The sequence below is a fragment of the Heptranchias perlo genome, chromosome 23 (assembly GCF_035084215.1).
Source record: "Heptranchias perlo isolate sHepPer1 chromosome 23, sHepPer1.hap1, whole genome shotgun sequence".
In the NCBI taxonomy this organism is placed as follows: Eukaryota; Metazoa; Chordata; class Chondrichthyes; order Hexanchiformes; family Hexanchidae; genus Heptranchias; species Heptranchias perlo.
Window position 1 is genome coordinate 25,591,124 of NC_090347.1, and position 21,605 is coordinate 25,612,728.

At 42.4% G+C, this 21,605-nt stretch overlaps 1 gene segment (V, D, J or C); it reads right to left on the reverse strand.

Annotated features, from left to right (window-relative positions):
- Positions 1-7,477: 7,477 nt before the first annotated feature.
- On the reverse strand, positions 7,478-18,226 carry LOC137341398 (Ig kappa chain V region 12F2-like). The segment is given in 4 exon segments: positions 7,478-7,709; positions 8,752-8,894; positions 13,640-13,978; positions 18,106-18,226. Coding segments are annotated over 4 exon segments (651 nt in total).
- Positions 18,227-21,605: the final 3,379 nt, after the last annotated feature.

Here is a 21,605-nt window from a genome sequence, read left to right on the forward strand (position 1 = left end):
AGAACTTCCCCAATTATCCCTTCTTAAAAATCCTACCCTCAACCTCTTTGTCCTTTCCATCAACCACCACTCCTCCTCCTCCTCCTCCTCCTCTAACCATCCTTTCCTGTCTAATGTGTCATCACCTCCCAGCTCCTTGCTCACCTTTCCCATAACTCCCCTTCCAACACAACCATTTTGAAATCACTCCCTTCAGTCCAGTTTCTGCCCAGTTCTCAGCACTGGAACCACCTGGATAAAATCACCACAAATATTCTTGGTGACTGTACCCTCAGGTGTACTATTCCTCCTTAACCTCTTAATGGTCAATCACCACCGTGGTTCAACTCTGCAGGACTACATGATTCCACTCTTACCTGTCTCATCCCAGCCAATGTGTCTCCAGAAGTGGCTTCTCCTCCTGTTCCAATGGCCATTTCTGATGAACTCCAATGTTCTGTACTTGGTCCTTTTCTTTTCTTTATCTATATGTTCCCTTCAGTGACAAATTACAAATTGTGGGACTGCCCTCGATATTCTCTCAAGTTCAGCATCACTGGTCTCTCCTGTAAGCAGATCCTGCGTCTCTTACGATTATCTTTACTGCCTAATTTATAGTCATGTGACAGCATGATTGGGAATGTAACAACATTGTTAAATGCTGTCATCTTGCTTATGCCCCCAAATGACAATATCTTGTTTTCTGAAACATGGATTGATTAACACTTTAAAGTGTTGAGGCTGATGAAAAATGTAAATGTTGAACTTTAACTTATTCTGTAATGGTTTCCAGAACATACAAAACAACAAAGTATGCCACATTGTTCCCATTAGCGGGTTAGAACACTCTTCACGTCAGTACCTTTTCTCTGTGACATGTTGGTCCTCACCTTCCAGAAGAGACCTTAGCCCCTTTTGAGTTGTCATTCTCTCACCAGCCCTAGCAGACAGACTCTCCGAAGGCTTTCTGTCCTTTTGAGTTCTGGACCACACAGGAAACGAGTAGCCTGATCTCTGACCATCTTCCTGTCCATGGATTGGCCAGCTAAACTCACTACCACCGCCCCTGGAGCCTCCTGCTACCTGTCTCCTGCTACCTGTCTCCTGCTACCTGTCTCCTGCTACCTGTCTCTTGCTGTTTGCAAGTGAATAGAATATTCTAATTCCGAGGCGGTGAAATTGGTCTTCGGCGGTTGAACAAAACGGGCGATAGCAAATTGACAGTCTGCTTTACACCCTGTCCGACTTCAATAAAAAATGGAATTTGGGATGGGCTGTAGAACAGGTTGTCAATGAGTTCTCACCTGTTTTGCACTATTGCTAAAGACCAATTTCACGCCCCTTAATATGCAAATATTTGCTGAGGTGTTTCTTAACAAACCTTCATTATGTGAAGCAATCTGGATTGTCTACCTTTGATATATGTCCTCCCTCCTTGCTTTAGGTTGCTTTGTGGGATATTATTTCTTTGTGAGCCAAATCTGATTTCGTTATCACGTTTTAATGAAAATTATATCTAGTTCCTTTCATGTTAAATAGTCAGTAATCCTTAAAATATCACAGTGACACTATTCAGCACCCAGCCCTTCCTCTCTACCACCTCCATCAACCCCACAACGACCTCTGTGTTGTCAGACTGTTTATCTGACATTAAATTCTGGATGAATCAGAATTCAGCCAAGTAAACACTGGGAAAACCAAATTCATCTTATTTCTTTATTATAAAAACTCCAAAACCTTTCTACCAAATCCACTCTCTTCTCAGGTGCACACTCAGGCTGAATTAGTTGGTATGTAACCTCAGTGACTTGTTTGACTCAGTCCTGAGTTTCAAACACCATATCCTATCAATCAGCAGCACAGCTTCCTTCTATCACTGCAAAATCATCCATCCCTGCTGCGACCTCACTCCCACCACTGCAAAACTCCTTATCCACACTTTCCATCTCGCCAAGATCCTAATTTCTGACCTCCTGAGCTTTGGCCTCTACAAACTCCAACTCATCCAAAACTCCACTGCTCATATCCTGTCATACACTAAGTCCCACCTGCATATTACCCCCATTCTTGCCATCCTCCATTGGCCTTCTGTCCCATCGAACACATTGAATTCAAAATTCTCATCCTTATGTACAAATTCCTCCATAGTCTCACCCCAACCCACTCATTCTGTGCCTTTCACTCCTCCAACTTGGTCCTTTTGTGATTCTGCTCTCACTCCATTCCACCTGAGGTGATAAGGCGTTCTGCCACTTTGGTCCTACTCTCTGGGACTCCCTCCTTAAACCTCTACACTTTGCTACCTCCCTCCCCACCTTTAAAAGCCTTCTTAAAACATATTTTTTCAACAACACTTTTTGTCACCACTAACTCTTCCACTATTGCGTGGTATGCATTTCTCCTAGTAAGCACCTTCTGACATTTTCTATGTTAAAATACTCTATATAAACATGAGTTGTTATTGTTGCCGATAGAGAGTAATAGGAGTGCCTGGTAATATTTCAACTGGACGCCATGGTTGCAATTTATGATTCCACTTTGGTGACCAATAGATTGTATAGAAAATCAAAAGGCTGTGCACTTTGTCAGGATCTCACTTTGACCTTTTCACAATTACACTTGGCACGAGAAGTCACACCTCTGCCTTGAGCTGAGCAGTAAATACTTCTGCTCAAGGACCTTGAGATAAAACCTGGCTTTTTATTGGCTCCACTATATGTCAATGAGGGAAGTCACAACTCTGATCACTAAAAAGATTTTAATTGCTTCTTGGCAGCTTGCTTTCCTAGCAGAAAATAATGAATCAGCAGCAACACTGGCAGAGACTTGAGCAGGCATTGGTCATGGGATTATGCATTTGTGTCGAAGAATTTGTAACGTAAAAAAGAAAATGAAAGTATTTAAAAATTGAGAAAAAAATACAGCAGAATGGTTCAATGTAGGATGCAAAAGCCATCATTTTTGTGACCTCTTACACTTCAACCAACAAAGTAGAAACAAAAAAGATTAGCCTGATTGTGTCAAATTAAGAAAAGTGATGATGTTGCTTTTACCCACTAGATGGTGACAAAGAAGTAAAATGACAATTTTATGTAATCCAATCAACGTGTTTGGTTTTAATCAAGGGTAATATCACCAATGGTGAAGTTATTTCACATTTCTACAGAGACTAACATAACACCATTAGAACAGCCTCTTCAAAACCTCTCTGTTCTTTCCCTCAGTCACCACCCTTAACCTTTCTCACATCATTGATAGGTGTCCGGTTATTTTCAGTTCTGCGAAGCACTGCAGGATGTTTTGTGATGTTAAAGGCACTATAGAAGTGAAAGATGTTGTTGCAAATGCACTTGACAAGCAGCACAAGGCTTTAGATTTAGAATAATGTGATCACTGAAAGCAGTACTGATGCCAGCTGAAAAGGTCACGGTAATAGCGTATGATGGAAAAGGGAAACCACAATGGGTTCGGAGCCAAGCGACTGTGATCTACATTTCAGCATCAACGCTCGAACATCTTCTCCGCAGAAAGGACGGCCGCAAAACACTCAATATTGAATTTTTATTCGCTACTTTTGTTGTCTCTCAATATACAACATGGCAAATAAGAGAATCCTAAAAAAAAACAAGGTTCTGTGTTTACACACATAATTAATTTTACCTACCTAGAGCTCAAAAGATTTTCCATGGTTGTAGCTAGAATTTTTGAAGAGCACACTCTTTATGTCTCACAATGCATGAAATCCATTTATTCTCAGACAATTTTCTATTATGTATAAAAATCAGAACATGAGAAAGATGACGAAGTGGGTTGCATTTACACACCAAAATGTTAGCACTGCAGAGACTGGTGTGTAAACAATGAAGTTCAACCACCATCACAGGGAATTTGCAAGTAAAACCAGCAAGATGTTTTTAAACTTGAATTGTTGATTACAGCAATGTAAACACAACTTCCAAACCCATAGCAAATTCTAGATGGATTTGCTCTCAGTTTGCTGTGTGCAATGTAAATGCGTCAGTCCACTGATGTACCAGTTTGCTGAGCTGAAGACTGGTTGGACGCAAGTTTGCCCTTGCCATTTACAAGGTGGGTGCTGGGCCTTAGCTGAACCATTTAGGAGAGGCACTGATTGAATGAAGGACACTTTCCCATACAATGGGAGGAAAATCAGAGGAGAAGGAGGCAAGCCAGATCACACTCACCCTCTTTCTGGTGACTGGTCCTGCACTGGCACAGATCCAGTATGAGATTGTATTCACTCTGTTTGTTGGAGAATGGTATGTGGCATTGTCAGCAGAGAAGGTGCTTTAAAAATGGAACATTTAAAAAAAAAACAACTTCACAATATTTGAGCATGATTATTTCTTCCAAATCTAACAGATTAGAATGAATGTAATTTAAAACACAAGGAACATTAAAACATTAAACATATTGCATATGAGCATGTAAAGTACATAAAAATGTTCACATAAATGTACTGTTACTGACAGTAATAGCATATTCAAGACATTTTATACTAGATAAGACGAAACTACAATTCAAATTTTTAAAAAAACATCCTACTGAGGCATTATGATAAAACTAACCACCAAATGTCAGCTGTAACCTCACACTGAGATGTCACCACTGACGTCCACATTTCCTGAACTTGTTTTTCAATAGCACTGTGGTAAGATTCTTTGATTCATCACATCAAGTGGCTAAGTTTCCATCAAGGTATTCATGATATGGTTTCATAATTCAGTTAAACTCATCAGTTAATGAGAACATAAGGTTTTGTTGACAGGCTTGTAAAACAAGCTAAACTGTGAGAAGGCTCTCGTGCACTCAGCTTGTATGCACTGCCATAGAGCTTTGTTCTTATATGGTGCTGCGGCTGAGATTTAGCCTCATTTGTTAAATTGAGAAACCTAGTCAAGTGTCAAGGACACTTGTGCAAGGAACCGCCAAGGTTGAAAAGATCCTTAGAAGCAGGATAAGGAGATATCAAGCTTAGGTTTTAAAAAGCCTTTAGGTTGCAGGAGGAAGGAGAGACGAAGGGAGTTAAGAAATTCCACAATATTGATATTGTGGGAAAAGAATAAGAGATGTTCCAATGAATCTTGTTTCAACATGAGGGAGAGGGAAGGGAATGGAACGAGGATAAAGGGCTTGTAGGGCAGCATATCTGGAGATTAAGAGATCAAAGGAGAAATAACATAACAGTAATAAAAGAGAGAAATTGGAGATAAGAACTCTCAGAGCTTTATTTAATATAAGTCATAATTGCAATAAACCTTTTACTGTTACTATGTTTGAAATAATTTTCATGGTTTAAACTTGCACACACATTTTCATTTTTAAATGAGAACTTTTCATTAAGCTGCATAACTTTACTTTATCAGAGTTTCCATTACTTAAGTGTCATAGTCCTGGCACCCTTGAATTTAAACTCATATGATTCATATATGTGAACAAGATATAATCTGATAACCATGATGCAGATTTTCACAAATTCATTTCAGAAAAATCTGTTAACACGGCAGACTCTTGGAAGATTTAATCCAACGACTGAAAAGGTTTTGGTGAGCCTGCTGATAAAATTTGTAGCAATGTCTACTTACTGGGAACATGAGCATTAATTTGGATGACGCATTGAGGTTTAGATTGCACAACTGTGAAATAACCACCATGGACAGAATACGTGCAACTAACAACAGGCAGACCTAATCTGGACAATTTCATTTTTTTGCAAACATGTCAGAGAAGGTGAAGCAAGAAACAGATAAAAAATGAACAATTTCACTGTGTGGATGTGATACACAAACTCCAAAAAGGTGCCAAGTTTGATCAATATGGGCTGAATTAGCTGGGCTCAGCAACATCAGTAATGCTGACCCTACAGCTGGCCTCGGAAGAACAATATATCTGTAAATCCTGCTCCCAATGCAATGTAGCAACCCCCTGCTGGAGTGCATGCAGGTCCGGATGTCAGATCAGGAGATGGTCCTCAGCTGCACTGCCTCCACAAAAGGAAGATTTCCTCCGTGGTCCCTGTGTAACAAAATGGGCTACACAGGTGAAATCTTCCCAATACCACACAGTCAAACAGCCTGCTGACAGTTTAGGTTCACACATGAAGCGTCAGTGAGATAAAGTATGACAAGAGTGGCTGGAGTCCATGAAACCATGTCCTACGAAAAGCTACCATCATCAGGATAGGAGGGAAGGAAAGGGGAGAAAACTGGCATTTTATGTTTAAAGTTGCTGGATCTGGCACAGTATGGCTCATGAAAGTCTCAGTATAAACCATTTATGATGTGAAGATGCCGGTGTTGAACTGGGGTGTACAAATGTAAGGAATCTTACAACACCAGGTTATAGTCCAACAGTTTTATTTGAAAATCACAAGCTTTCGGAGGCTTTCTCCTTCGTCAGGTGAGTGTCGAGACTCATTGAAAATTACCGCATATATAGTCATAGAACAATGCCTGGTGATTACAGACAATCTTTCCAACTGCCCGTTATCAAGGCCATCAAATTAATTGAATAGTGTTCAGACAGAGAAACCTTAGATACCCCAGACAAACGGCCGTTTGTATATTCAGTTGTCTGGGGTATCTAAGGTTTCTCTGTCTGAACACTATTCAATTAATTTGATGGCCTTGATAACGGGCAGTTGGAAAGATTGTCTGTAATCACCAGGCATTGTTCTATGACTATATATGCGGTAATTTTCAATGAGTCTCGACACTCACCTGACGAAGGAGAAAGCCTCCGAAAGCTTGTGATTTTCAAATAAAACTGTTGGACTATAACCTGGTGTTGTAAGATTCCTTACATTTATAAACCATTTAGATATTTGTACTATAAACTGAGTTAGGTTTCTCGGCACACTGACCAAGAAGCTAATACCAGGGAACAAGCTGTCGAGCATCTCAGATAGGTTTTTCAGGTATATGAATCGTGTATATTACTGATACATTAGTGTAGCACATTTGTGTGGAGCTTTACCTCCACTGTTCTTCATGAGGTTGATTAAAGATCATTGTTCTATTAAAGGGAGACACTGATTATAGATTAGATGCTCCTCACAGGCAAGAAAGAAGTCCACCTGTATCACATTATTACTACAAATGTGGCAATGATAGATGTCTGGCAGCAGGGGATTGTGGGTTTCCTCACTTTCCTGTCAAACAGCACATGGACACTTAAGGGCAGTGAGGGCAGGGAAGAGGAGAGAGGAAGGGATTTTTTTTAAAAGTGAGATGACATTTGTTCCCCATACAAATGGTGTACTGTTCCTTCCAAAGCAGGCACTCTACTTATTCCATAAATATAAAACAAAATAATGTTTTTACTGCAGCAGTTCAAGAAGGCGGCTCACCACCACCTTCTCAAGGGCAATTAGGGATGGGCAATAAATGCCGGCCTCGCCAGCGACGCCCACATCCCATGAACGAATAAAAAAAACTCTTACATTGCAAAAAGAGCTGTGAAAGCACTACAAGTTGGAAAGAGTTAAGAATTTTATGATTCCATGGAAACATTTAACCTTTAACAGCAAAAGTGAATCAAAAGCACAAAGCTGCCCGTGCTCCAGGTTAATGAGGTATCTGGTCAAATTGAAGCCATTCCTCTGAAAACTATCGTGCCATGCTTTGTGTTCGAACCAGGTTCATATCTTCATACACTGAGTTCGGAGCTCTCCCACGCTGTGGCTGGTCACGCCGGCAGAGTTTCTTTACCTAAAAATTAAGACATTTTTGAAAAATCACGTTCCTCTGAATTATTACTTAGATTTTCAAACTGAGATCATTGACCCCTAGGGATCAACTGTCTATATTTTACTGTATTTGTTAGCTTATTATTTCTCTTGCTCTAATGATAGACATTCTCTGCACCGTCTTCCATCGGGCAGCTCCCTTCCCTTTTTGAAGTTAGGGCAGGGAGTCGCAGGATATATGTCAATATTTGGAGAGAGTCCCCAGACAGAAAAAATTGAGAATCACTGAATTACACGAGTGATTGGAAATTAAATGACACAGGGACCGCAGAGGGCAGGACGAGGACCGTTCAGGGGAGGGGGTGGGGGACCAAATACCCTCTCTTTTCCTCTCCCCCTCGAACTAGCAAGATTCCCAGCGGAGGGGAGGTTGCTCATTCCTCATGTGATGTCCCCGGAGCCTGCGAACTTCGACTGCATCAGCTCCATGTGTGATCATGGGGTTCAGCAGTATGTATGATCGAGGGGTAACTGCCAGGATCACATCCCAACAGATTTTCGGGGCCCGAATGTATTTAATTAGACAAATTTTGACTTAAATATTAAGACTCTTGACTAAGACTGGTAAAGCCAATTTTGATTATATTAACCCCATATTTCACAGGAATCAACATCAGAAGACTAGAAAAGAAAAGAAAACCAGCTCCTTAGGTTTTTTTAAATAATTACCAATCTTCTCCCTTTTCAATGGAGGAGGTGGGTTAGGGGAGCATCATCAATTGGGGCAACCCATAATCTTTTTTTTAGTGCATATGTCCCAGGCTCTTTGAGTGTATCCCAGGCAAGGGAAAAGCAGATAGTGTGTAATTTACAGATATCCCTTTTCAAATGGACGGTAAGTTACATACAATGTGTTCTTCAGAGCAACATTTTTTTAAAAAACCACTAACAATCTGGACAGTTGTTCATTCGCACTATTTGTATTTGAATTCATTCGTTTCACTTTGTAATATTTAATACCTATAAAGTATATAATAAATGTTATAAAGAAATTAGGAACTTACGCGACAAAGTAACAGAATCAGCACACAAAGCAAGGCCACTACTGCAGCAACAATCACACCAATCACAATTGGATCCTGGTATGAAATTTCTTTGCATGTATCTTCTCCGACACAACCTTCTGCACAGGGCTTCATTTTCGGCTCTGAGAAGACACAAGATATATTATTCTTTTGAAAAAGAAGTGCACATTGAATATCTTTCCATGGTCATGAAATTATTTTCTTTTCTTTGTCTACAATGTTCTTAAATCCATTTCAGAACATAAGAATGAAGTACAGAATATGTTGTGTCACTGATTATAACACGAATATATGACTCATTTTCTGCATTTAAGGTTATGTGTACATTTATGAGCTCATGAACTAAGATGGCTTCGAACAAGATATGCTGTCAATGGCTCAAATGGTGAATTTTCACAGACCAAAGCCACTTGATGTTGAAAGGCTGGATATTTGATGCATCTTTATAGAATTTGCAAACATGTTTTGTTTAATAACTAAATCACTATTTTGTGATTATTTTTAAAGAAAGGTAAGCCCAAGTTTAGAGAGGGGCATAAGGGAGAAAGCAGACTGAAAAACCTTTACAACTGAAGATCTTGTAGATGGGTTTAGAAGGCTGATAATTTCCATTCAAGGGTGCTGATGGAGTTGGCTGAGGAGATTGCAAATCCTCTCACTGATACTTTGCCCAATTCCAATGAACTTTGAAATGTCCCAATGAATCAGAAAGTAGCAAATGTGACTTTATTCTTTAGAAAAGGGGCAAGGGATAAAACCTAAAAATTACAGATCCTTGGGCTTTACCCTGATTATGGGGGAATGTGTTTGAGATGTTGATGAGGGATAGCATATGGGATCATCTGGAAGGACAGTCTTATTAAAGAGAGTCAGCATGGGTTTAAAAGGGGCCGATCACAGCTGACCAATTTTGCTGGAAATGTTTGAGGAGGTTTTATCTGGTGGATAAGGGTGAGGTAGTAAATGTTAATCTACTTGGACTTCTGGAAGTCATTTGACACTGTTGCACAGAACCGACTGATTCACAAGATGTGTGCCCATGGGTTACATAGCAATATATTAGGATGAATTTACCCTTGGTTTAGAAGTAAACAGCAAAGGGTGGGGAGGTGACAAAGTGTAAACCGGTTATCAGTGGAGTCCCACGGGGGTTGGTGTTGGGGGCTGTTGTTTTTGTAATTGTTATAAATGGCTTATAGGAATATTTGACAAGATATCTAAGTTTGTGGAAGAAACCAAATTGGGGATAGTGTCAATGGGCCTGATTTTAGCAGGCCTGCGGGTTTCCGGCGGGTTGGGTTTCGGGTGCGTGGCCTCCGCGCCCGGTGAAATTAGTGGGTTGCCCGCGCGATCGTAGCAGGCAATCCACTAATTGGAGCCACTTACCTGCTCCTCCGGGGTCCGCGCTGCTGGCCTGCGCGTCGGTCGGGCTGCGCATGCGCAGTACGATCTGTCAGCTGGAGGCTCTCTAGTTAAAGGGGCAGTCCTCCACTGACAGATGCTGCAACCAATGGAACAAATTACAGCATGGAGCAGCCCAGGGGGAAGGCTGCTCCCAGTTTAATGATGCCTCACCCCAGGTATCATCAGATGGGGTGAGGAGGAGGGGGAGGACAGAGATCTTCCCCCCGGCGGGCGGGAGGAAGCTGCCTGCCTCTGCCACCAAGAAGGCCTGGCTCGAGGTGGCATAGGGGGTCACCTGCGCCACCAACATATCGCCCAACTGCATACAGTGCAGGAGGCGGTCCAATGACCGCAGTAGGTCAGCCACAGTGAGATGACGTAGTCTTTCCCCTACACTCCGTCTGCCACAACACTGCCCCCACCCCACATCTCCTTCGGCACCGCCAACACTACTCTGTCACATCACCCCTCATACCCACTCAAACCCCATCCTCATCTTACCTGCACCTACTCACCTCGCCAGTACTCACCCCGCCACTAACACGCAACCCAATCCTCATACAATCTCATGGCTCCATCCCATACTCACCCTCTCATGCATCTCCCTCACGGCCAGCCTCACTCAACCTGCCACCACCTGTGCTGCAGCCACAGGGCATGCATCACATATGTGCAGTAGGTAGCGTAAGGAAAACGTGTTGTGAGCATGAAGGGGATGCACAAGGGTGTCTGAGGGTTTGCCATGGGTGTTACCTATATTGAATTTCAGAGCAACAAACATCACACATTATATTGGCACCGCCACTGCCATGTCTCCGCGAATCCTGTCTGTTGTGTCCAATAATGCCCGCTCCTGGGTATCACTATGAGGACCCACAACTGATGCCACCCATTGTGTTACTGCAGAGAAGGTGCAGGTGTATTTGCGCAGACGACTAAGAGACATCGGCGGTGTACCCGGCTGCACCCTGGAAGGATGCGGAGGAGAAGTTGTGGAGGGCAGTGGTGACTTTGGCAGCGACAGGTAAGCAGATGGTGCTGGGGCCAGCCAGGAGCAGCTCGGCATGAAAGAGCCTGCAGATCTCCACGACTACATGTCGAGTGAATCTGTGCCTCCGTGTGCACTGCTGCTCGGAGAGGTCCGGGGAGCTGCGCCTCGGTCTGTGGACCCTGTGGCGAGGGTAGTGCCCTCTGCGACGCGTCTCTCTCTGCGGTTGCCCTCCCTCCTGCTGTGCAGGTGGACGTGCAACAGCACCGTGTTGGGGGGCTCCACGTCTGTGCGGCGGACGGCGTGGACTGCGAGGCTGCTGGTGCTGGTCATGCTGTTCGTCCTCCGAGGGTGTCCACGCACCACCCATCTGGCAGGTGTTGGTCTGAGGGGTTGTGCAGGGTAGGTGGGTGGTTCCTCGGACTGGGGCTGCAGTCTCGTGTCGGTCTGTCCTCTGGCTTGGCGGGGGGTGGTGGGGGGCAGGGGTTGCCCTATGTGACGCGGTGGCCTCCTGCGTGGGTGAGGGCTCTCCCCCGTGGAGTGCACCTTGGCACCTGCCACAGGCTGCTGGCTGCAACACGCCTGGTTGGAGGTTTCCCCCAGTGTGTGAAACACCCTGCGTTGAAGCTAAAATCCCACACTTCCTGTTTTGACAGCTGATTCAGCTCATTTAATGACCTCAACAAGCAAGGTAAGTACACTCAAGTGGAACCCCGCTGACTTTAATTGCCTGCGGGATTCCCACCAGCGGGGGCTGCGCATGCAGCCCCGCACGTCATCGGGGAACCCGGAAGTGGTCGGGATCGTGGCGCGATCCGGTCACGTGACTGGATATCGGGATTTTCGGGGCCCCCCCGCTGGAAACCCGACGGTAAAATCGAGCCCAATGATGCTAACCAACATGCAATAATTCAAAGAAATCTAAGCAGGTTAGGTCAATAGGTAGCAAGGTGCCAGATGGAGTTCAACATGACCAAATGTAAAGTTATGAGATGAGGTAGAAGAAACAAGATTCTTAATTGTAATGTGCTCAAAATAACAGAGCAGGGAGGAGATGTTGGGATTTTGCCAGGTAGGTTGTTAAAAGCATCAGTTCAGTGCTTTCAGACAGTGAAGAAAGCAAATGTGACCATAAGATGTATAGCTGAGGCTGTGACTTGTAATCTAAGATGATGATGTTGATGTTGAATCTGGCCTTATAGTCACATCTGGAGAACAGTGTTGAGGTTTGGTCTCAGATTTCCAGAGGACAGCTATGAGCCTGATTCCTGAATTTAGAGGGCCGGGTCAGTCATAAGAAAAGATTGTCTACCCTGGGACTTTACTCTCTGTAGGGAAAGAGGACGAGGGGGAGAATTGATAGAAGTCTTCAAGATTTTCATGGATATGGAAAATTTAGATCCAGGAAGCTCTTTCAGAAGAATTCCCCTGTTCTTCTTCAAATAGAGCCATGGTATCTTTTATGTCCAGCTGAGAGGGCAGATGCAGCATCAGTTTAATGTCTCTTCCAAAAGACAGCACCTCCCGACAGTGCAGTACCGAAGTGTCAGCCTGGATTATGTGCTTAAGTCTTTCTGGAGTGGGACTTGAACCCACAACCTTTTGACTCAGAGGTGAGAGTGCTACTAGTAAGCCAAGGCTCATATCAAGGTAGACCAATAGTCTTCCTCTGCCTGAAACATGAATACATTACTGTGTTACAATGTCTTTTACAGAGCTCCAAAGTGAATTCTAGACCCTAGGAGGTGAAAAATGCCATTTGTAAGGAACAGAACATTTTCTCCACTTTTAACTGCTCGTGTAAGTGATAGCATCAAGCACTCCTACACTCGGCCACAACAATACGAATTAACACCAAATGAAGAAAAATACCCTCTGCTGGGTTAGATTAGCACCGGCCCCCAGGATAAAAGGACAAATGTTTTAATTCAATGCATCACCCAGTTTCCCCAGCACATAATATTCAATTTACTCAATCTTGCATAATATCAGTGGGATTCTGCCTGAGTAAAAAGAGGGAAAGTATAATGCCAGGACAATGTCCTTTTCTCCTAGCGTCATGGCATGTCTATTTTTACAACAATAATATCTCCAAACAATGTGCCGCACAATGGCAATGAAATCCCTGCTGCATTTTGGGATTTTTTACCATAACCTGAAAGGAATTTTGTTTTGATTTAAAGATGAGATTCATCTTATAAAGGGCGAATCCTTCAAGATACAAGTGACCGACACAATTTCAGCCATTTTTCAGGAATAAAAGTTTTTAAAAATGTTGGTTATATACAAACTGATGGAATTGTTCCGGGGCAAGTGATCATAAATTTCTATTTGTTTTGGATTCCTGTACGTACAAAGTGAATGAAAACCAACCAAATAACATGTGCCTTCATATATCCATTTTTTTATTTATATATTATTTTTAAGTAGAAGCTTTGCTTCAGTGAATGATGATATTTGAAACCTAAAACATACCTGACACCAAAATCAATGTTCCTTGTCCCCAGTAATTTGTTTCTTTACCACCTCTTATTCCAAACTGACAGTAGTAAATATCTGTGTCATTTTTCTGGAGTTTTTTGAGGATTATGGTGAATTTTGATTCATCTCCTGTTAAATTATAACGTTCGGTGTATAATTGGTGTACAGTTCTTTTCGTTTTGTGGATGTAGATCACATCAGTGGCATTTGAAAGGTTCCTTTTTAAATAGGTGCCGACAAGGGTCAATGGTTTGAACTTAATTTCGCACGTAATTGACACGGATTCTCCATTTTTCACTTGATAAAAGAGAGGAGTCTGGGAAATTTGGACTTCTGTAAAATACACAATTGAAAATATAGTCAGTACAGTCAGAAAACTCTGAATGGGATAATCACTTATCAAACAAATATTTGTGTAAATAGTTCATTAATTAAAGAAGAACAGAGGTGTAGAAAGAGGGGATAATTATGTGTATCTTTCCAACATTTCATGTCACTGGAGAAAGATGGCTCCCTTGCAACATCTGAGAGTCGAGGTGTCACTCCATTCCATTGCATAATGAGGGCCTTGGCTAAGGCAGATGCTAAAATGCTTCATGCCCACACATCAAAGGGTAGTAATTTTGACTGACAGCTCAGTGGGCCAAACCCACCTCCTTCTCACAGACTCAAGGCAGAGGACAGATACATTTCCTGATGCTCCCTCTATCCCTCCAGCCACAAAGGAAGCAGTGGTCTAGCATGTTAAAAAGTTTCCAAGCCAGCTAGCTTTGTATCGGTTAGCTTTAGAAGGAGCCTATGTTTAGTTAATAAGTTACATCTTTATTATTTTCCATAACTGAGGATAATAGGAAATTGGCTGTCCACACTGTAAAAACTGTGTATTATTCATTCAATATATTGAATATAAAATAAACCAGTTGATCGCTTCAAGTTGTGCCTAGTCTCGACAGAGTGCTTTTCAGCCCCGCTTCCATAAAGAGGAGAACACATGTAACGGCATAAGTTATATTTCAGTGAACACTAAATGGGGCTATTATGATCCCTGGGTCATGCTGTTATTCAACTAGATATTTGGGCAGTAAATATACATTCCAGATTGTAGGGAACACTTGGCCCCCGATTTTAAGCCGGGGTAGGATCGGTCCATGCAGGGGGCCTTGGCAAGCAACAAGCTCGTGTGTTGAGGCCTCGAGAGATTTTAATTCCCAGGCCTCACTTCCATATCCAGGCCCCGATTTCCATCCGAACCTGGCAGAAATCATTGCCTGGCCAACGAGACAGAGTGAAAATTCGGGCGGTCCCGGGATCTTCTGGCCCACGATTCAGTTCCCAACAGGTTTGCCTTGGTGGGGAATCCATCATTGATCCCCCGCTCAGGCCCCTAGTTAAAATATCAGATTGGGCCCCGGTTACTTCATCGGAGCCTGATCTGCATATTTAAAGAGGACCCCGCTGGTTGGAGCGGATGTCCTTGCTGTGGTCAGATTGGGGTGGGAAAGGAGTGGGAAAGTCCCCCACTCCATTTTAACTGTGAATTAAAGCTGTAGCCTAGATCTTCTTCAGGAGTGACTAGTGACGCTAAACCTAGAAGAATATCTAGTGCAAAAATCTGAAATTTATGACCCTCATTAAGAACAGTAAAAGACAGCAACCCTTCCCCAATAGTCCAGCACAGATGAAAGATAGAGCTTAGGGAGGGGGAAGAGGGACAAAAACATTATGTAAGAGAAGGGTGTTTGGGAAATTTTGAAAGTATGGAAGGAGGAATTATTTAGGGAGGAAGTGCAGGGAGCAGGGCCAGAGGGACTGAAGGAATGACCATTAACGTTAGAGCAAAGGACATACCGAGTCAGGAGTAAGCCTGTATCTGACGAACTGTGGATGTACCTGGAGAGATCGCTGAGGTAAAATGGAGTAAAGCCACTGATTGATTTTAAATGAATTTCAAATCAAAGAGATCTTTTTGTGTGCTGCTTTATATTCATGGAAGAATTAATATTTTCATACTTTGAAAAAAATTCCAATACAGTTAGACAACTAAAGTACTGTAAACTTTATGAATTACTAAAGTTTCACAAGTATGCCAGTCAACTGCATTATGTAAGATCATATCTGATTACTTCACTCTTTAGGTAACAATTTCGAAAAGATTTATCATTTTATTTTCTGCCATTTCAGCACTTTAAAATTTGGAACTCTGAGGGAATGTAGTGGTGCTGTTGATAAGGGCATCAGCATGTATTTCCATAGAATGAAGGGGATCAGGAATCCAACCCCTACACTACATTTCATATCTCAGCCATTACTTCATGGGGCAGCTTCAACTGGCAGCTGGGAGGAGGAGGAGGAGGAAAGTAAAAGAAATTAAACTGAGATGGTGAGTCTTACCCAGATTGGACAACACCATTGGTCTTAACATTGGTTATCAGCTGCTGAAGCTGCACAGCTGTGGGCATGAACAGAGAGGCTGCACGCCTTCTTAGGAAAGCAAAGAACATTTCCTTGCTCAAAACAAGTCAGTGGACAGTTTCACTTTTTCTTTGCTTCCTGAAGATTTCCATTCTTTTATCAGACCATGCAATCAGAGGAGAACAGGGGTACGGCAGTGTAGTAATTAAGTTACTGGACTAGTAATCCATAGGCTGGGAGTAATAGTACAGAGAACGTGAGTTCAAATCCTACCACGGCAGTTTAAGAATTTGAATTTAGTTTTTAAAAAAAAATCTGAAAATAAAAAGCTGATAAAAAGTGTTGTCATAAAAACCCAACTGGTACACTGGTGTCCTTTACGGGAGAAAATCTGCCTATATTTCTCAAATCCACACAGTTGACACTGAAGTGACCTAGTAAGCCACTCAGTTGCATATAACTACTACCAGCGGTTCAAGCTGAAGGCCCACCATCACCTTCTCAGGGACAATAGAGATGGGCAATAAATGCCAGCTTTGCCAGTGATGCCCATATCCTGAGACCGAATATAAAAAATTAATTTTGCTTATGTCTAGGTGGTCTGATTACCCTCCGACCCTACACCCCCCCACCATATACTTTATCCCATACAGCTACCAATGACATCCTTGGCCAGTCATTGGGAAGTGTGCAAGAGCAGCCTAGTCAGGACTACCATCTCAATTTCCTTCCCATCCCCTGCACAACTCTTGACACAATCATGATTGTCGCATTCGAAAATGAGTCAAGTAACAATATTCTTATGTTTCCACTAAACTGCAGTTCGTTGGAAAGATTATAAGAATATTTGTAATACGGCTTTAAATAGGACACAGTCTTAGCTATTTCAAGAGCTGTGTGTCACATGTTCAAAAATTGTGTCGGGTTAACTGATAGCAATTTTGATTTTCAGAAACACATTTGCTTGGAGCTTCAATTATTAGAGAGGCAAAAATACAATATTTTTGGTTCAAAATTAAAGGGTTTACTCACATTTAGCATTGCATGTTAAAAATAACTTGAAAAAGGGCAAAGAGAGACAGATGCATTTTTTCAAATGATACACGTGTTTTATAGCAGTGCACATTCTGCTATGGATGTTTTGTCTGTACTTCTAATCAGGTATTAGTAAGGAACACCTAAATATGTTTTAGCATTTGCATGAAAATATCTGTTTAAATATTGAAAACAAAAGAAATGTGAAGCAGCTTTATTGAACATCTTTATCAACAAATGCCAGATTGAGGGCAAATGTGCTTGACTATTAAAACACCTGCTTAGTTTCAGATGAATCACTCCAGTTAAAATACAAATGATTCCTGTAAATTATCCATTGCATGTTTGAAATACAGAAAGAGTGTTTCATATTTTAGTTTATAAAAGCTGGATGTTTTATACCTGATGTTTGCAGTCTTCATATTTAACAAGTTAGTCCTGTGCTAGTCCTAGTCCAAAGCAAGTCCGATGTTTTAAACTTTTTCATTGCACAAAGATTTTCATTTGTTCAATGCTGTTCTGGCAAGAACTCTAATTGTAACATTTTACTTTAGGTATATAAAGAACAATTATTTTAATATTAAAATGTTTCTCTATCATTCTAAGCTTTAATCCAAATTACATTAAAGTTATCACACCGCCACATTATAGATCAACGGCTTGCATTTTTATAAATCTTTCTAACTTAGAAAAATGCCCCAGAGTATTCCACAGAGATGTGAGGAAATCCAACACCAAGCCAAAGAGTGGAGAGTAGGAGGAATGGTCAAGAGCTTGGTTAAAGAGGTGGGTTTTAGGGAGGGTTGTAAAACAGAAGACAGAAGTGGAGGCAGAGGGGTTTCAGGAGAGAATTCCAAAGACAGATTGAATACATCAGATAACTTTGGTCTAATATACTTTATAATGGACCTTGATCATTTTCTTTGAATTTGTGCTGAAGAAACACCAGTGTGCGTTAATATACTGCAATTATTAAACATTTGAAAGATTTCACAGAAAAAGCCATTTCCTACCTGTCTGAACTCCAAAAATCATGAAAAAGAATAGAAACTCAAGAAGGTAAAACATTTGTGCAAACATACTTAAAAATATTATTCGCCGTTTACTTCTGTCAACACATTTTGGAAAGCACTGGTATATATCTGTCGAATTTTCCGCTTATGAGTCAGTCCAACCCACGCAACAGGAACCACTTGTTACAACACATCTCATTAAAAATGCTTGCTGATAAACCATTCCTTACTATCCTATACACTGCTGGTAATAAAAGTTGTGCATAATCATATGTATACCAATATACAGCCATGATGTTAAGCTGAAAATTGTGCATTTTGAAATTGTTTGTAAGTCACATTTCCTGCAAACACAGAACTTGACAAAGTGCATGAAATTTAGCTTCAAGAATGTAAGGGTTTGACAGCTGTCATAATGCTGACCTGCTCCTTCGAACAAGGCCTGGAAACATGATTTCATACAGGTTGTAAAATAGAATTCGAAAAATCAACAAAGGCATACAACAATTTATTCGAACATTCTTGAGTAAATAAAAATATTTAGGGCTAAATTTTCATTTTCACCATCCGCTGGTAATCTGGTGGAAGAGTTGTAAGATAGTTGTACCAGGCAGGTGGGTTCTACCAATTGTAGAACCTGCCTGATATTTATTCCATTGAAATCAATGGAAATATGATTTGCATTAGGTATATACATGCAAAGGTGAATGTTTGACATGTTCAGGAGGATAGAGTGTGCAAGAATAAGCATTTTGCTAGGTGGAAATAGCCATTAGGCATCATGAGAGAGTCTTAAAATCAGAAATCATCCAAAAACTTCAATGCTGAATCTAAACTCAAAATGGAGTGGAAGGAGTAGAGTGAAAATTTTAACAAAATTATTGAACCATTACCCACCCAAAAGTTAAGTCCCATTAATACTTCAAAACCACAGGCGGTAGTCCTACAACTTGCAACAAAGCAAGCGGATGCTCTGCTCGCGAACAGGAGGCAGCAACAAAGCTGAGGTTCACCAAAAAAAACCACAAACGCACAAAACTGTCATGATAATCATACACATTAATTGTTACTGAAGGGATTAAAAACCATGGTGAAGTTTAAATGAAAAAAAACAGCATATACAGAAATCGCTGGGAAAGAAGCTCAAAACAGAGAGTACAGAAACAACTGTTAAGCACAACATCAGTCGGATGCCCATGATAGATAAACTTAGAACAATGTAGTTGGAGATTGCTGAGGCAGTTCGAAACTATTAGAAAAACAGGACATGTGTGAACAAGAAAGAGGAAGATGGTTAATAAGAGGCTGCTTCTGGATTAACACAATATCAGGAAATGGAGAGATATACAGACAGTCAACCATTCCTCATTGATGCCTAGCAACAGTGGGTGATCGATCAAAGTGGGACTCACCCCTAACTTGCACACCTGTTCCAACCGGCAAGAACAACATAAAAAGAAGACATCGTGGCCGGTCCAGCCCTGCAGTCAATGGAGCTCAAAGAAGCTCTGCCTAGAGTAAGGACGTCCAACAAGAAGAAGCTCAAGTGCTACGAGAGCTGATCACTCCTGCCTTGATGCTGAAATCCTTAATTTAACGTTTTATGTATTGCTTGATGCTTGTGTGAACTGTTAAATCATTAAACTTAACTTTTGATTCACTAAAGTACAGAATAGCGTGAGTTGCTTTGGTTGTTTACTGCTCGGGTGCACGAATCATTGGAAAATCAGCTATCCTACAGATTTTAGTGCCCGAACAAGGACAACCCAACATAATCAGACAAAGAACGAGTAGAATATCCTGTCCAGTGATAGAACAGAAACAGGGGGGGGGGTCGATTTTAAGATGGCCGAGCGTGTGCGTTCGTGGCGGGGCGGGGGGGGGGGGGGACTCCGAAAATTCAGGATTCCTGGGGCGGGTCCAGAGCCCGGCTCCAACCCGCCCACTTCTGGGTTCCCCAATGATGCACTTAGATGCACACGCTGCCTCCGCATGCAGGACTCCCACTGGCAATTAAAGCCAGCGGGACCCAATTAAACCAATTATTTTGATACTTCAGGTCGTTAGCATACCTGATTGGGAGGATATTTTAGGAGGGGTGGGATTTTCATCCAAACTGAGCGTGTTTCCCATACTGGTGGAAACACTCCCAGTTGAAATAGACGTGTTGCAGCCACCAGCCTATGGGAGCTGCAAAGGTCCATTTGACAGGTGGTGGGGGGACCCTCATCTATTGCAGGAGGCCACTCTGTCACTTTGGACAAAGTTTGACCTGCACCACCCTCCTCCTAACACAAGAAATCACCAACTTGGAACCTCAACCCTGGTGTCCAGACACATTTACTTACCTTGCGGACCCCCTCAAACGTACATCTTGAGGATGGGGGCCGCCATAGCTGCAGTCATGACCTCCTCGGAGGACGAACAGCATCATCAGCCTCGCCGGCCATGCCGTCCACCTCTGACACGTGGAGCTCCACAACACAGTGCTGTGACACATCCACCTGCAGAGCAGGAGGGAGGGCAACTGCAGAGAGAGATGTGTCGCAGAAGGCACTACCCTCACCACAGGGTCTACAACTTGCAACAGAGCAAGCGGGTGCTCTGCTCGCAAACTGGAGGCAGCAACAAAGCTGAGGTTTACCAAAAATAACCACAAATGCACAAAACTGTCACAATAAATCATACACATTAATTGTTACTGAAGGAATTAAAAACCATGGTGAAATTTAAATGAAAACAAAAAAAAACAGCATATACAGAAATCGGTAGGAAAGAAGCACAAAACAGAAAGAGTACAGAAACAACTGTTAAGCACAACATCAGTCGGATGCCCAAGACCGAGGCTCAGCTTCCTGGATCTCTCTGAGGAGCAGTGCACATGGAGGCTCAGAGTCACTCGACATGTAGTCGTGGACATCAGCAGACTCCTTGATGCCGAGCTGCTCCCGGCTGGCCCGAGCACCTTCTTCTTACCTGTCGCTGTCAAAGTCACCGGTGCCCTCAACAGCTTCTCCTCCGGATCCTTCCAGGGTGCCAGGGGACATCGCCGGTGTCTCTCAGTCGTCTGCACAAATGAGATCTGCAAATACACCTACACCCACTCTGCAGTGACACAATGGGTGGCATCAGGTGTGGGTCTTCATGGTGATCCTCAGGAAAGGGAATTATTGCACAAACCAGACAAGATTTGCAAAGATGTGGCAGTCGTGGTGATAACAAATTTTTATGTTTTTTTTGCAAAACAAATGAAAGTAAATCAAAAACATGACATTTTGTCTGACACCCTTGTGCATCCCCTTTGCTCTCACAAAACCTTTGCCTTGTGTTTACGGGAACCCCTACGTGGTGCTACCCCAGTGGCTTCAGCAGAGGTAGTGGCAGGTTGCTTTTGTCCATGCCCTGACCGATGAGATGCTTTGCACGGACGCCCTCTGGGTTTCGATGCCCGTGAGAGCCTCTCCAAAGACTGCTCCACCTGCACCTGTGCAGGGGCAGAC